A 17,698-nucleotide genomic window follows, 5' to 3' on the forward strand; every position below is an offset into this window, starting at 1 on the left:
GGGCTGCTTCCAGCTTATCTTCACAGAAGCCCATGGCCTGAGCTGCAAAATCAATTCTGAAGCAGCAGAACAGAAGTGTTTGGGTAAAAGTGCACTGCTGTTACTCACAGTAAATAAATGCATGAAGTAAGACGTGCTGTGGTGAAGAAAACTGCACCTGAGGGGTGATATTCGGAGCACTGAGCTGCACCCCCGGGATTTGCACCCTGGGGTGGCCTGGTGGCTGCTCTCACGAGGAGGCAGCCAGCACCATCGCAGGCTCCTTGGGGAGCTGCAAGCATTTCCCAGGTTGTAATCCAGCCCAAAGGGCTTCGGTCCCTGGTGTAGGTGACATCCAGCACAGCTGCCCGGGGCGCTGCAGAGAGGAGGGAGAGATGCGGACGGCGCGTATCGTGACATTTGATCCGAGGAATCACAGCTGAGGCACCGGCAAGCCCCGACAGGATTCCTGCTGCCAGCTGTAAAGGGCAGGGAAAGGCGCTCGGCCGGGAGATCACCCCGTGCCTGGGCGGGATGCTCCTGCCGTGACATCGCAGCCGACCCCCATCACAAGCCAAATTCTCCCCCTGATCCCTCGTTTCACTGAGCAGCACAAACATGAACTTGCCTTTGCAGCTGAAGGAAAAGGGCAACCAGATTTCTTGTCTCCATCAACCCTGTCCTGACCGTTCCGGTGTTGTGAGTTCAAGATCCCTGGTATTTTTTGAAGCCTGAAGGCTGCTGGAGTGCAACTAGTTCCCTGCCTTGACCTTCTAATGTTAATGTTTGAAGACTGTTTTCATTAAATGGTAAGAAACTATAAAATAAAAAATAAAAGGCAAACCCCAGATTTTTAATCACTAATGGCAGGAGGAGGATACAGAAAAATGACTGCAAGCCCTCACACAGGTAAAATTACAGTGCAGAAAACTCTATCCTACTTTTCAGCACTGAAATTCTCTTTTCCAATAAAGCATGCCTGCTGAGCTGGGGTGTTTCCCAAATGAAAGCAAGTTTTTGAGCCATTTTTGGATGCCATTCCAATGGGCACACGCCTGAATGCTCTTCTGAACTTCTGCCTCCCAAAGTACCTCTCAGCTAAATACCTGGTAGCTGCTGGAGCTGACAGCATTGAGGATCCTTATGGGACAGATCCTTCAGAAACACTTAAAAATCAAAATATAAGCAAGCCAGTTCCTGCTGGTTTTGGTTTTACCAGCCCTTGCAAAAGCATCACCTTCAGTTTCCAAACTTGCTGCTGTCTTTCTTAGGACCAGGATGATCATTGGGCTTACTGGGTTGGAGGATCGGGGAGTCCAGGCTCTCATCCCTCTTCCTCAGTGTTTGGGAATTTTACTCCATGGCCTGGTTTAGCCATACACTAAATGAAAGAGGTAACACATAAAAAAGGCAATAAAAGCAACATCCTTGTCCAAATGCCCCGTGCCTAGTGAGGCACAAGGCACCCCGTGTACACCCCGCTCTGCCGGCTGTTGGGAGTGTGGTTGCTGTTTCTCTGGAGATGGTGTTGCAGGGCTTGCCCTCGGTCACCCTCCCCATCCTGGGTGACAGGCTCGTGCAGCAGGACCTGCTGCCTTTGGGGACATGTGCATCTTGATCTTACTCATGGCTCAAAAATAACCAACTTTGTTTTCACATCCGTCTCAGCAGCGCGGGGTCAGGTGGGCTTTGGGTCTGCCTCAAAGAGCTGGAGACCAGCCCAAGTCTGAAAGGTTTTAGGGATGTTTTGTGCAACCAGAAAGTCTTATGAGGTGAGAAGAGGAGCAACCAAGCCAGGAGAAACTTGCTGCTGCTTCCAGCCACAGCTCAGGTGAGGCCCACTATGAACATAACCCTTACCCAATGCTTTTCTCTTAAATTTTTTTCATCCCATGAGTGCAAGCTGAAGCTGTGTTTCCAGTCTAGAGGAGCCACACTGAGCCAGTGCTCTCTACAGCACAGCTCCAGGTTGCCTTACCTGCCCGTTTGAACCTGGTTTTCTTACCCAGGTTGCATTTTCTGAGGCACAGGGACATTCTCACTGGCAATCCTCAGAATGCCTTGCCCAGGGGGACTGGTGAACCTCCTCATACTAACAGAATACACACAGAAAGACCTTGCTACTGCCACCCAAATTAATGGGTGGGAAGACACAATGTGTGTATTAAATAATACTTAGCAGTCCAAAGGGTTAATTGTAAGGGCTAGTGGAGAAAAAGAAGCTCTCAAAAAGCTGAATTTTTGGGCCCATCACTTCACTGTGCATCTGGGCCTCCCACACTGTCTGGTTTGATGTGAATCTCTCACACAGGGACTCTGTGTGCTCAGAGCCCCCACTGCCACTCACTCCCTGCAGGCAGATACATGTGTGTGTAAGTGATACACATCACCGGCCCACGAGTTGCAACTAATTAGCAGAAATACCCTGGTATTCCATTTGATCAGCCTGTCAGTCAAAGAGAATCCCATGGTCCTTTCTGATGTTCATCCCAGGGCTGCAGCCATCCGCTGTTTGCTGCTAAAACCGAGTCCATAAAGACTTGTGGAAGCATCCAGCTGGTAACGCCTTGCACCAAAGGCCTGGGCTTGGGCTCAGCAGCAGGGGAGCTACAGCACAAAAAGAGCACTAAATAAACCCAATCTCAGCACCAGGGTTGGTACAAAAAAGCCATAAAAAGCTGCAACAATGAAAAAGAAAAGTGCACGACAACAACAAACGCCAGATCCTGACATGAAGGGGTTTTGTTTGGAAGAGGCTGCCTAAAATTCCCTCTCCTGAGGGCAGTCACATGTCCTGTCCCAGCAGGATTACTGCTTGCACACACATGCGTACGTCAGCCTGTATTCATAGCCCCAAAATGTTCCTGTCAGTTGGACACTCCACAAATACCAGAAAGACTCAAGATGCTGCTTCCCCTGCCCCTGCCCACCCTGTTGTTGTTGCCTCTGCCTGTTTCATCCATCACCAGTCCCGTCCCCAGCTCCGCCTCAGCATATGTTGCAGGAGGAGAAATATAATTAAGTTGGGAAAATTCATTTTGAGGTAACCAGATGTCTTGCACCACCCTGAACGTATTTCCCACACCTTAATTAGCAGAGGGGAGGTGGCTGCCCGTGGCCGAGCAGTGCTGATGGCAGGGGCTGCCAGACAGCAGAGGGGCTTCTCACTCCAGCACAGGGAAGCATCTCCTCCAGGAACACATCCTGCAAAGGCTCTTGGAGCACTGATGTGGGTTTGGAGAGGACTCAATTTCTGGTGCTCTTCACCTGCACACATCCTGATAGCCTGTAGACAGGCTTAAGCTGTGACTTCCTGTTGCCTTCCTCGGGGCTGCAGGCTTGATTTATTACAGATGAGTGTGGTTGTGTGTTCCGGCACCAAATCCACGTTGTGAGTCAGTGCAGGCACTTCTGGGTGCTGTCTGGGGGACTTGGTGGTGGCAGTACCACACCTGTACTGGGACAATGCGGGCACAGGAGCTGCACACACTAAGCCAGGCTTAGCTGTGGACCTACAGCACACCCCGTGACAATGGCATTTCCAGATTGCTGTTTTACAGGAAGTGCCTTGTTATTCCATAAAATGTTGCAGGACACCCCAGGGCACAGACTCAGTCCAGAAGTTTGCATGGAGCAGCAAAGCTGGTTTAGTTCTCTCCAAAACCCCTTCACTCCTCTGCCAAAGGCTTAAATCTCTCTGAGGGCCTTCAGGTGAACTCCTGGCTTGTGGAGAGGGAAGGGAGTTGCAGAGAGGGGATGGAGTGATGCTGGGAAACCCAGAGACAATGGGGAGCAGCTGGGAGAAGCAGCACAGAAGGGAAGAAGCTGCCCAGGTCACTGCTTCAGGAGAGGGTTTTCCCCTATGGATGTACCACTCTCTAGGGAACTGGGCACTGGCTATTTCTGTACTGCTGTCAGCAGCCAGGAGCTGTGGGATATTCCTCTCCCAGCCCTGCTGTCTCCCCCAGGGCTGGGTTTCCTCCTCCTGTCCCATCCAGCTCACTGGGTCCCTGCCAGAGGCTCTGGTGCCAAGGGAGGGGTGACACAACACCCGCCTCCCTGGAGCTGGGAGGATTAGGGGAGGGACTTGGAGTTCTTCTCCAACTTGTGCCCTTGTCACCCTGTTGCTCCTTCATCTCTGGACGATCCTGCTGCCCTCGTGCTGGGTGTGGCACGTGCAGCAGGGATGCATCTTCCCTTGCTGAGAGCTCACCAAGCTCCCACCTCAGCAGTGCAAACCCCCAAACCAGACCCCCACAGCCACACAACACCCCATTTGTGTATCCTCAGCTGTGTTCAGAAACAGCTGAGACAGACCCACCATGGACTCAGTTTCCAGCAGGAGTGGCTGTGCAGGGGCTGCCCTGGGATGGGGCCCTGATTTTGGGATCAGCTGCCACACTCCGGCTGCAGCCCCGTCCAGGTGTCAGCTGCTGGCTGAGCAGAGCAAGTGCCCGTCCCCCCACACCAGGGCAGTGCCCCCCACACCAGCAGTGCCCGTCCCCACACCAGCAGTGCTGTCCCCAATGCCGTCCCCCCACAGCAGTGCCTGTCCCCCACACCAGCAGTGCCCGTCCCCCCACAGCAGATCCCCCCTCCCTCTCGTTGTGCCCCACCCAGAGATAAAAATATTTCCCCAGCTGCTGCCCACCTGGTGCTGGAGACGAGTTTAGGAAACAGCAATAAGAAACTGAAAATAAAAGGCTGAAAAGAGGCAGATAGAGGGCTCACACCAGAAGTGAGAGAACTAAAAATAGTGGTGATACGATCTGTCAGAGCTATAGGTCATTATTAACTGCTCGAGTGGCTTTGGGCATCAAGCAAGTGCCTCTGCAGCAATAGGAAACTCACAGGGGTTTAACAGCCCAGACAGAGTGTCCTGGACTTCCAGCATGTCCTGGGCTCCTGGCTGGACACTGCTGAAAATAGAAGATGTACGGACAGTCCTGTGATGGGCCGATGCCAGGCACTGGTGGGGCATTCCCCTTCCTCTGCACTGGGGTCCTTTCATCCTTTCATCCCCCACCATGGAGCTGTGGGGTTTTCCCCACAGGAGTGGATGAGCCACCCCCTCCTTCAGGGAGAGTAAAGGCCCTGGAGGGGCAGGCAGGCACTGGCCCAGGGCCACCATCCTCCCTTTGGGCACAAGCCCATTGCTGTATTCCCAGTAGCTCTCAGGAGCTGCTGGGAGATGGATGCATGGATAAGCCTCAGAAGCAGCTTGAAGGGAGCCTGCATAAGGCTCTGGCACATCTGCATTTCCTTCCCTGGAAAGGAGAACGCACACCTCTGAGCCATCTTCCAGTCTGGACACACCATGATCCCTGCTCCCCTGACTGCCCCTGTCAGGCAGCTGCACCTTCCATGGGGAATTCCCAGCCCCTTGCTGGGACCAGCACTGGGTGCTCCTGGCTGTGAGGGACTGCCTGTTCCTGGGATGTCCCATTTCACCAGAGAAAGGTGGTTTTATACCAGTGATCTCCACCAAGGGATGTGCAGAAGGGGCCTGTCAGGTTTGGTTCCCAGCCCCTCTGCTGTGCTCACCCCAAAGCCTGTGGGTCCAGGGTATGGGCAGGACCTGGTAACACCCTGTAATGGTCACAGGAGTGTATCCAGAAGTTCAAAATATCATAGTCAGCTAAAATGCATCTCTGAAGTCGATTTATTTTGTAATTTATTTTCTGTAAATATAGGATATTGTGCATGAGTCTGAGTGGAAAGTTTCCTCTGTAACTCCTCCAGAAACAGGATTATTTAACCGAGCTGCTATACCCTGGAAACCTTTGACTCATTATGACATTGTGATAGAGGAGAAATTCAACACCACAACAGCCCTCGGCTAATCCATTTTCTTTTCTGGGACTGGGAAAGCTCAGACTGGGATAAGGATATTTAAAACCAGTTCAGCTCTAAGAACAAGTGGTAGCTAAAACCAAAATGAAATAGGGGAGGGTTTTAAAAACAAACACATGACTTAGTCAAACATGACGCTAAAAGAAGCTAAAGCAGCTACAAACCATAAAGAACATGGTGTGTGTGGTGCTCCCTATGACCTGTGCAGAAGCCTGATGCAACCTGTGTGCTGGGAACAGCTCCTGTGTGGCAAGGCCAGAGCTGAGGTGGATGGAAGCATCCTGAGATCCATGTGTGCCAAAGGTACTGAGGTCAGCAGGGAGGTGAGCAGGGGCATCTTTGCAAAAGCACTTTGCAGCTGATGTGGGTACCTTGTCAGATCCCAGTTCCCCACCTTCACCCACACACACCCTCCTGCTTTACAGCCTGTATGGAGCCTCTCTTGCCTCTCTGTGGATGGTCTGGGGCTCACACCTGGCACAGCACAGTATCCCAAAGGTTCTTTGGAATAATGTGACACAGCAGAGCCTGGACACAGCCCAGTGTCCGGCAAGGAGGGCTGGACACAGGGATGAGCAGGGATGGGAGCAGCTGGGCTCCAGCAGCTGGAGCTGTGCAGGGCACTGGGACATGGATGTGCCACGGATTCACCCTGAGTGTGAACAGCCCAACCCTTTCTGGTCAGTAAGTACAGACTGTGCTCTCACAGCTCCCTTCCCTGCCCCCAGGTCCTGGTGCTGCTCCTGCACAGGGTGTACCGACAGGCTGAAGGGCATTGCAGCCAGCTGAGATTTAGGACAACTTCATAGCACAACCAGCACAGTCCTGACCAGCAGGAGCACAGCACTGGGACTGGGAAGAGGAGACTGATGTTGGCTGTGTGGCCACAGCTCTTCAACCTCCAAGGGTGCACCCACTGGGTGCCTGGAGCCCCAGGCACCTCTGGCTGCAGAGCGAGACTGGGTTGGAGTCAGAAGAGCTTCAAAGTCATTATATTATTTTCTCTCATTCTCCTTATTTTTGGCTTCAGAGTCTTGGATGTCTCCTGCCTACTCCCCAAATATGTGACAAGGAGTAGGTTTGAGATAGTAACAATATTAAAGTGAGTCAAAGCGGAGTTTGAGATGAAAGTTATCACAAAGGCAGAATAAAAACCCCTCAGCAAAAAATAACAGTCAGGTAGGCAGGAGATCCTCAGGAAAAGACTAGGGAACAAGGGAGGATTGCAGGCTCAGCAGGGTCCCCTATGCCACATGGTTTAGGAAATCTCATGGGGACTGTCACACCTTAGACATGCTCTGCTCAGCACTGCTCAGGCTGAACTGGGGAGGCAAAATCCAGAGAGGGATGGGAATAATCAGAAAATGTGGGTTATAAGGAGAGAGGGAGATAGCCAGGGTTAGTGGGCAGTGGATGACCAAGAGAGAGATGTGGTCTCATGAGATTACTGCAAATGAGAAGGGAATAAAATTGGTTTCTACAGAAATTGGCTGTGAAAAGGGTAAGAGTGTCCTGAATTGCTTTGCGTGACCTCTTGAAAAGCCCCAGATGAAGGGATGCCTTATCTCTGACATTTAAATCTACTTCCAAGTCAGTGGTGAGAAAAGCTGACCTGCCTCAGGCATAACACAGATCCCTCCAGAGCCTCCACAGGTCCCTCTTCCTGTTTGTTTCCACAAGCTACTGCTGCATTTAACAGACCTTCTGATACCCTGGAGAGCTGATCCCAACCCAGCCCAGCTGTGGTACCCGGGGAGGGAAAGCCAGGTCCTGATTTCTGGGGAAAGCCACCAAGGCAAGGAAAGAACCAAATGCTCATTGGCTTTGTGCTGATCCCTCAGCAGGCAAGGGCTTGGGGGTAGGTGAACCATTTCCAACTTCCAAGTTGAAGTGATCCATGTTAACAATTACAGCTATTCATTGACTTCTTTGGGGAAGAATGCGAGAGCCTTAGACGTAGGAAGCATCCCTGGAAGTGTTCAAGGCCAGGTTGAATGGAGCTTTGAGCAATCTGGTCTAGTGAAAAGTGTCCCTACCTGTGGCAGGGGGGTTGGAAATGGATGATCTTTAAAATCCCTCCCAACCCAAACCAAAAATTATATGATTCTATTTGAGAGGGTGACACCCAGAAGACCCTGAGATGTATTTGACTGCAGCAGAGAGTTATCTGAATTATGATAGAGACACCCAGCTCTGACAAAGCTCCTTAAGTCTAAAGGCATCATTGCCACTCTTGTCCTTCCTCTGTGGTGATAAAGAACTTTGTGGCATTTTCAGGGCACGTCTTATTTCTCTCCTCCCTTCTTACCCTTGATTTAAGACTTGCAGTTTCTTAATCCCACAAGAAACCAAGCAGATGCTTCCCATGGGGACATGAATGGCCCCATTGAAATCATGTGCTCTGACTTTACTTGTGTGCTTGGAAGTTTGAGGCTGTGGAGTCCAGGGGTCATTTTTGGGAGGAGAATCCCAAATTCCCCAAGCACCCCACAGAAACTAAACGTACCAAACCATGGTCTCACAGCCACTCATCCAGCAGCTACATTGGATTTCAAACCTGCTCCAGGAGGATCAATGCACAGCCCAGCCTGATGCTCATTCTCAGGCCACCAGCTCAGCTCTTGGCACTTTGCTCCAGCACTTGTCACTGCCCTGAATGGAGCAGGACAGTCCCTGAATTGCAGCTACCGATAGAAAATGTTTAACAGTCCCCAAGTGGGAAGTTTGATAAAAACATTTAATTACTACACTTCCTAAAGCATCCCAGAAAGCACAGTGCTGTCGTGCAAATAAACTCTCTGAACAACTCCAAGCCATTAAAAGCCAGTAGGATCTTGCATCCTCTCCACGGCCATAAAACCTGCAGAAATAGAGATGCTGGATGCTGACACTATTTAAAGGGAGGGCACAGTGTCATGTCTCCATATGGTGATGTGGCACTGGCCAAATCCCTTGATTAAAGTGTGAACATACATGGCAATGCCTTGTTTTTTGCTTGTGCCCATCCTTCCTCTAGAAGCATCCCCCGATGTACATCCCCTTACTCGTGGGATGAGGAGCTTTTCCCAGCACAGTATTTGTGTCAAGAGATGATCAACTGGCTTATTCCAATCACAAAGCATTTTTATATTTTTAACCAGAAGCTATAAAAATCCAGGAAATGTGGATTTATGGCCTATAAAAGGTTTAGCCAGAGCTATGACCTACCGACTTATGTAATTTCCTACTGGCCTTAGAGAGGGCTCCTATTCCAGCGCCCCACTAAGCTCTTTTTGTAGCATTTCTAGATTTGGGTTCTGTTAAAGCACAGTTGGGCAGTCAGATGTTCAGTCAGATGGGAGCTTGGAGGGTGGGTGGGCACCTGCCCTGGGAAGCAGGAGAGCCAGGAAGTGCCGACCTTCAGTTTCTCAAGAGGACCATGGCTGTGCCCCGTGGGGAAACCCCACCCCAACCTTGGCCCTTGGTGTTTGCCCTGACACAGGAAGAACACTTACTGTCCCAATGCCAAATAGCTTTTGGCCATCCTGAGCTTTCTGCAAACCAGGATGGCAGTGGAGCCTGGGCTGGAAGGGTCCGAAGAGCTGTAACGTCCCAGGAAGAGCAGCCCCACAGGAATCACAGAATAGGATCCACCTTGCCCTGTGCCCTGGAGCTGGCCTCCCACCTCCTCACTCACAGCAGTTCAGCCACAGCTTTGGCCCAGGGTTGACATTTTGGGTTTTATATTGCAGGTTGCTATGGTGAAATGAGATTCTGAGCCCCCTGGAAGGTTCAGAGAACTCTTAAAACTCCTTGCAAAATCCAGTCACCTGACTTGCTGTGTCCAGCTGACGGCAGGCCACTACCAAAACAGCAGCAAAACTCTTTCCTTACCCCCGCTGCATGAAGCCTTTACTCCTATAGTGATGGTAGTGCCAGTTGGACAGTAGCAAGGATTTCCCTGGTGCCATCCTTCCCTCTGGAAATGTCCTTTCTCATTTTGTCTTCCCACACGTGGAAATCTGCAGAGCCCTGAGCAAGGCAAGGAAAAGGTACCTCATATCTGGTGCTGAGTTTGCGACGCCACTGTGGGGATCTGGTCCTGTGCTCCCCAAACCTCTGAGCTCTGGCTGGGCACAGGAACTCAGGTTGCAGCATCCATCCATCCTTCCTTCATCTCTCCCCAAGGGGAATGAGACACAGGAACATCTGCAAAGGGCAGAAGAGCTTTTTTTTTGCTACTGAGCACCCACACAGTGTTTATTTGCAAGTGAGTCAACCAGACTCTAATGGGTTTGTGGATGCTGCACAATTCACCTCTCTCTTATCTCAGGGACTTTCATTACCTTTTGGGCAATTTGGACAAGAATTCAATTTTCCCCACCCACGCACACATCCTGCTGTTCTCTCATTGAACACATCAATTAGTAACCAAAAAAGTCCTCAGCACCTTTTCTCTCCTGGATTCAGCCTTCTCCATCAGCCTTTAACACCATTTCCCTGTGCTGTTACCCACTCCACACCACTGCCAGGTTTGGCCTGAAAGACTGAAAGTTTTCACACCTGATCCATGTGCTTCTCATCCCTGCAGACATCTCTCTGCCATCCTAGGAGCAGAATCCAAATGCCCAAAGTAAGCAGGGACAGAGCCACACGTGGCACCTACATCCCTGCCACAGCATCTGCCAGGAGCACCTGTGCAGTGGTAGAACAAGTGTAAAGTTTTATATCACTCTCATTTTTACCCCATTCAGAGAAGTATCCAGAGGTATTCCAGCTGCCTTTGCAAACCAATGAGCTCTCAGATTTCCTGCTTTTTATTCCTGCTGGGATGCAGACAGCTGCACCATTTTCCATCAGTCCACTTGTTTCCACAAAGTAGAAACTGAGTCTTCCAGTCTGAAGATGCAGCAGGATCCAGGGTGACCTGTGGGTCACCTCCCCATGCTCCTGCTCCCTCCTCCAGGTGTTGCTTTCAGCCACTGTCAGACCAGACACCAGGACATGTGCTCTGACCCAGGGCAGCACCCATCAGCTTTCTTTTTGTCCTTAAACTCAAAGCAAGCATCAGCCTAATTTAAGTTTAAACAGAGACTCCCATGTCTGCAGGCCAGGCTTTGGGAAAGCCTAATGATGACACTGGAGTGAAGAGCTGCCACTGTCACCCACCTGTTGGTTCAGGACCTGGCTGGTGGCAGCTCCATCCCTGCCAGTGCTGAGCCAGGGCAGGGCCCCAGGGCCACCAGGACACTGGGCTCCCATCTCAGCTCCATGCACTGAAAAGGTGGAAGTGAGAAGCAGATGTGAAGTCTGGGAATGTTTCCAACACCATTCTTTTGGTGGTTTGTTGTTTCTTCCCCCCCCTTTTTTTTTTCTCATTTAAGAGAAAATTTTTCCCCAGAGCTGAGACAGCCTAGAACAGCCCTGGGCACAGTGATGTTCAGAAGCAGATGGCAGCACAGCTCCCTTTCACTGCAGAAACACCCCCCTCCCCTCGCAGGTCCCAAATCCCTTGGCATTGAAGGAGGGTTGGGGAAGGACTGGGGAAGATATGAGGAGCATCAGCCCCCTCAGCCCTGCAGCCAGACCTGCTGCTGACTCATGGATTGGGAACTGCTCTTCTGCAGGCAGGGAATGAATGCAGGGGGTCCTTAACATCCCACCTGCAAACTGGAACAGAACTTCCCTGAAGGCTGGAGAAGCAGCAGGCAGGGGAATGTTGGGAAGCAGCTGCTAAGCCCTTGTAGTGCCAAGAAGCCTTATCTGCCCCACCCCACCTGGCTCCTTCCCACTGCCCAGCGGGACCTTTGTCTGATGAAGGAAAACCTTTTCCTTTCCTAAGCATTAAGTGAATGAGGCTGGAGATCCCAGCTCTGGAGCAGCCAGAGGCAGACAAATCCCAACAGCTCAACTCAACCTTCCACAGAGGTAAAGGCAGGGGAGAGCATCTCCTGAACTCTGTGCTGACCAAACACTCGGGTTCTTTCCTTCCTTGGACCATTGACACAGCAGCTTCACCTTGGAGAGCTGTTAGAGGGAACCTGAGACTTGGATGCTCAGACAAAGGCCAGGAGAAGGGAATACTCCAGCAGAATGAATTTTCTCTCGTCTCCACGTTGTGTTTGAATTGTAAGAGCACCATCTTGTGTCACAACTCGGGCTGCACCCGCCCCTGGGGCTCCATCCTGGCCAGAAGCTCCTGCAGAGGATAACAAACACCAGTCCATGTGTTCCCATCAGCTCCTTTCCCACTGTCATTTTATGGAGTGTTTTAAAAAGCAGGAAGCAATTGGCAATCTTGGGTTCGTCCCCTCAAAATAGCTTATCAAGGAGTTATGTATGAGGCAGAATCACAGGGAGTCCTGCAGGCCCTGCCATGAGCTGGAGTGTGGTCCGAGGCCAGAGGCCCCTCAAAGCTTGTTCTACATAGAATTAAGGGGTACTTGTGCATCAGGGATCATCAGGATGTTCAATATCAGTTCCAGACTGTATTCCTCAGCCAGCTCTCAGGATGCTGAAAAAGGAAGGCGATGGCAAAAAGAATCCCATGTTTTGAGGGTAATAACTTGTATCCCTCGGTAAGTTTGAGGTTTAATTCCCAGCCCAGAAGTATTTTTCAACTAAAGCATTCACATTTAAACAGTCTCCCTCCCTGTATCCTTATTAACAGTGTATGCATTCTGATCTGAACACCTCTTTGTGTAGGAGACTGATACAACTGAGAGAACTTTTTAAAAATCTGACTCAGAAAGGGTAAGTGCTTTTCCCATTATCCCATGTCCACTGCAGAAGGGTTTGGTGTTTCTAATGGCTTAAAACTTGTTTCCATACATCATTTGTAACACCTTAGCCTAGTTCACAACTCTATTCTCACTTCTCTCAACACAGGATCTGAAAAATTCAATTACTTATGCACAGACCTGAGGGGTTCCAGGGCTGCCAGAAGAGCTGAAACATTTCCAGAGTGATGATTTATGATGCTTCTTCCCAATTAATACACACACACACACACACAGCCTTAGCACAGTGCAGTGTGTGACCTGTCTGGGAACAGACACAGCCCCAGAACAAACACTGCAAGGAGAGGGAAATCATCAGTACATCTGTGCTCTGGAGAGGCGAAAATCCTGCACAAAAACTCAGCACTAAATAAGCAAAAATTACAGTGTTTTTTTTAAGCACCAGGGGGGATAAAGCTTCCAGTTGGTACACTGTTGGTGGTTCTAAGCCATGGAGGATTCCTGTGTTTGCACATGCAAGCCTGAGGTATTTACGTCCTAGAGGTACTGAACAACTCCCCGTGGGCCCTTTGCTGCTGCTCAGAGAAGCAGCAGTGACAGAGCACACACCCTGGCACAGGGCAGGCTGAGGGCATCGTGCCCCCACCACAGCCCAGCAAGGTCTCTCTGTGCCACCCCAACCCCCTAGAACGAGGGTAGCCGGGTGTCCTCAGGGGCACTTGGGACTCACTGACCAACACACACTGCTGGGGCAAACATGGTTAGAAAGGGGCAGGTGAGCCAGGGAAAAGTTAAAACCTGGCTCCGGCCAAGTGTTCTGTTTCTGCAGTCACCAAGTCCTTGTTCTTCTGCCTTAAAACCACAGCGTTTCCTTTGCTGTGAAGTAGCAACCAGGGAGGATTTGAGCTCTGACAAATCTGTGCTAAAAACAGAAATAAATCTTAGTGCAAGCACCCATTTCATCCGAGCTGCACCAGGCAGATCTCCTCCAGATCCATATCCCACGGGAGGCACAGACATCACAGCATCATTTGGGAGCCAGTCAGTGAAACAAGCTGTTCTTCACAGTTTTTGCTTGGGCCCAGTATGAGAGAGCAGATGAGACTGGCCAGGGGTTGACTCAAATATATCACTACCTGTAGTGATGATGGCAATATTCAGCTGTTGGTGTAAAATCCCCAATTATTGTGTCTTCTGGTAGCACGAAAACCCTGCGGAATTAACATGAGACTACAAAGAACACACAGATCCGATGCATGTTTCATATACATATTTATATATATTTCATGTACAAAGTTACATTCTGAACCCCATGGATTCAATAATAGAAATAAATACTGAAATAACTACACTGCTATATGAGCTCTTCTGCTCACAGAAAAGAAGCCTCAAGTTTTAACAGACAGCAAGTTTAACGCTGTAGTATCCATCTCAGATTACAGAGGCAAGTAAAATTCAGCGTAAAGTGTCCAACAGACAAAACTTTCCAAAATTACAGACCATAAAATGTTTAAAATATATGTTTAAAAGATTGAGAAATGTGCATCAACAAAATTAATAAAGGAAACTTAATCTTGTTAGAGGGCGGGAGAGACATTTAGTGTATAGAAAAATGCTTTGAGGTGCAACATAGGTTGTTACAATATGGCATAACCCTGTTAGAAAACCAAAACATTTAATTTCCCTAAAGAACTGTACTTGAGTTTACCGTGTCTCGTTTTACAGAGCGGGGCCTTCACAAGACCCCACCTCAACAGGGCCACTTACAGAGTGCTAAGTCAGGTTTAATCCTTTGGTAACTTTTATAATACTCACATGGAAATAAATATTCAGTTACACAGCATTTTTAAAAGACACACGTTCTTTAGAACAGTTAGTATAATAAAACAGATTTAACATTTGTTTTGTTACTAAGGCAGCCTATGATAAAGTGTCTACGCTCTGTCAGCTCGATCCCATCCGAGGCAGGAAGGCCTTCCCAAGGAATGGACGATGCAGCTTCACCTTCACCATGCAAACACCCCTACCCAGGCAAGTCATGTGCTGCATATTTTGTGCTCGAAATGTTTCCAAACTATTAACAAGCTGTAGCTATCAAGAGATTAGCTCCTATTTATATGATGCTTTAATCACGAGTGTATGCATAAACACATTCTTGAGACGGATTTGAGGGGTGTATTGTCACCTCAGTGCCTGGGCTTTACGTGCTTTATTCACCCTTCAAAGCCACCCTAAGGAGAGCTTATATATCCCAGAGCACTGTGATGGCAACAGGGACCCAGTTAATCTACTGTACCTTAGGACAGGGGATAGAGTTTTTAAATGAGAAATACAGAGAAGTGCACATGCCTTTATCTACACCCACAGTGGTACACAGTTAAACTATTGTCTGCTTTAAAACCCTTCCACTTTTGGACAGAAACAATCATTCTCTGAAATATTTGCAAGAGTTGGCCCACTGAGGTGACTAAAATGGCACGGTGGACCAGCTACATTTGGCAAAGGACCAGGTACACACTTGCCAGGTTGAGCTGCTCCAGTTTGCAGCAGCGACGCCGTTCAGAGAAAACAGCTCGTCTCTAACAACAAACAAAACCCCACACGAGAACCAAGGAACAGAATTGTGCGCTTTTTTTTTTTTTCTTTCTGAGAACATGAGAATGTGACAATCAACCAGTGAGTAAAAAACTTTGGAGATGGTGTTTCCCAAAGAGGAGGAAAAACAAAAAAAATATAATTCAAGAAAATGGCAGGAAAAGCAATGAAACTGCACCACTCACAGTGAAGATTCTGCACAACAGTAAAAGTTTAGACAGCATTTTTCTTAGACATCCAATCCCATAAGTTAATTCAGATGTGCTTCATGTTCAGCATACATGCCTATAAGTTTAAAATAGGTCTAAGAGTGTTGACTCAGTTTACTTTCTGTATTCGTATATTTTTTAATAAGCTTCCAGACTTTATATTCAAGCCAAAGTACTTTAAGAGTGACGTTAAAGATGAATTTGGAAAGCAAATTATGAACAACATGCTCTCATCACTTTTGGCATTCTGAAGAGAAAAATACTACCAAGATATTAGACATCTTTAATAAGGATTTTTACTACATAGTTCATGTCCTAAATACATATTTACGAGAGGAACAGCTGTGTACAAAATATGTCGCTTAAAAAGTATTTATACATATAAATCTAACCAATAGACCTGAATGGAGATTTTCTGGTTTATCAGCTATGATATGCATTTGAAAAAGCTGCCTAAATATATATTTACACAATAGACCTCAGCTAAATGTGTTCATTTAAAAAATTAAGAAAATATATAAACACATGTTTGCCTGATAGACCAGAACTGCTCCTATTGCATAAAAATGTTTAGGCAGTTTTAAAAAAGTGTTTCTATATTTACTCCTCTGAAACTGTTCAGTTCTCTCACATAATCAAGTGACTGAATTTCTCTGCCAATCTGAACAGTCCCAGCCTTTCAGGGGTAAATGCTGGATGTTTATTAAAACCCCTCAAAACTTTTACTTTCCAGAGACAAAATGAAAGAGCAAATCTGGGTTTTTAAATATTCTGAAGTACAGAAGTCATGAAGTGTTTAACTTAGGTCTGATACTAATGTAGAAATTTCAATGCAAAAGGAAGACAGTCTTCAACTCACACTTATGGTTAAAAAAATAGATGGTGAGTAGACAGAATGTCAGCCTAATATTAGAGTCTCCTGACTTTCACTAATTTTCTCAATCTTAATGTTACCTGATAATCTTGTTGCTAAATTTTTATTTATTTTTTTTTTACTAAATTGGGGTATGGAGCTACAAAAAAATACATTTTGTACCTAATCATCTGTCACTAAAGTTCCTTTACGATCTCACTTGGGCAGAATGCATTTTTCCTGTACACTCTCAGTCTTTTCTCATGCTCTAATCGAGGTCTTTAACCTTCACACATGTAGTGCCTCATGAGTTTGACCAGCTAGGCAGAGAAGATCATTCTAGTGCTTAGGACATAAGGAGTTAAGACAAGAAAAGAACAAAACATATCCCCTGTTCAAGACTTTTGCAGTTATTTTCCAATTTAAACCATCCTAAGAATACCCTTTGAAAACAGTTGTTCCATGTCAGGGAGATGGAAAAACATCATGCTCAAAATTGCTTTTTACTGAGGGCAGCAGTTCTCAAACTTTAAGATTCAATAATGAAAACATGTTTTTATTTAAGTATTGTGTTCTTAATTCCTATACAGTCCCCTCTTTCCCCAAAAACTCGGATGAATGTAAGAAATTAAACCGTTAACACAAGATTTTTTAACCGTAAGCAAGATTTTCCAGGTTTGAAAACAAAAGCTGAAATATACAGTTTGCTTTAGCCCTCACTGAATATTTGGATGAGTCTTAATAATCCATCTTATAATTTGTCCATTTTTTTAAATACTCTGGGAATAACTTTGCTGTTTTACTCAATGCATTATACAGTGAAATGAAGCTCAGTTGTAACAAAGCCAAACTCAAGTGAGGCTACCAAAGAAGTGAACACATTAGATTGCTGTGGTACAGTAAAAGTAATGCCTCAGCTGCTCACTATGGTGTGCACATCAGTTGGAGAAAGATCTGATTTCCTTATACTGTTCCATGTAACACGGGTGCAGTAAAACAGCACAAGCTAATTCCTGTATAGTTAAAGGTATGACAGATTTGCAATATAAAGTTAAACAGCAAAGAAATGCTTCAACATCATGTAGTGAAACAGGTTCACAAAATAAAAAAAACATGCAGAAGCTTTTTTTTTTCCTTTTTTTTTTTCTTTTTTGTTTTTTTAAGGTCTCCAGCTGCATCCTACGGGCTCACTCACTGCCACACATGACTTGCCACACTATCAAGTGACTCCTCTCAGCTTTGGCTACAGAAGGTTCAAGTGGTAGAGCTTCTCCAAGGAGTTCAGATTCTCCTCCTTCATCACCTGGAAAACAACAGCTTTGACTGAGGCAGCCAATAACCAGAACAGCATCAACACCACATGCAGGGAGACAAGTGACATCTATGTCTACAAGAAAAACACTGAAGATACAGTAGTTACCAAACACTCATATAAAAGCATATTAAAGTCTGGGAATGTATACACTACAAACAGAGTGTGTATCTCAGAG

General features: G+C 47.5%; 1 protein-coding gene across 7 annotated transcripts in view; it reads right to left on the reverse strand.

Annotated features, from left to right (window-relative positions):
- Positions 1–13,806: 13,806 nt before the first annotated feature.
- Positions 13,807–17,698, reverse strand: part of SPAG9 (sperm associated antigen 9) — a 35,263-nt gene continuing 31,371 nt past the window's right edge. For all 7 annotated transcript variants that reach the window (XM_018073198.2, XM_018073196.2, XM_008926958.3 and 4 more), the window contains one exon: positions 13,807–17,511. In XM_018073198.2, coding sequence (XP_017928687.1) covers positions 17,396–17,511 — 116 coding nt within the window. In that variant the 3' untranslated portion in view covers positions 13,807–17,395. The remainder of the gene's footprint in view (positions 17,512–17,698) is intronic.

The sequence above is a fragment of the Manacus vitellinus genome, unplaced genomic scaffold (assembly GCF_001715985.3).
Source record: "Manacus vitellinus isolate BGI_N305 unplaced genomic scaffold, ASM171598v3 scaffold_24_pilon, whole genome shotgun sequence".
Classification (NCBI taxonomy): Eukaryota; Metazoa; Chordata; class Aves; order Passeriformes; family Pipridae; genus Manacus; species Manacus vitellinus.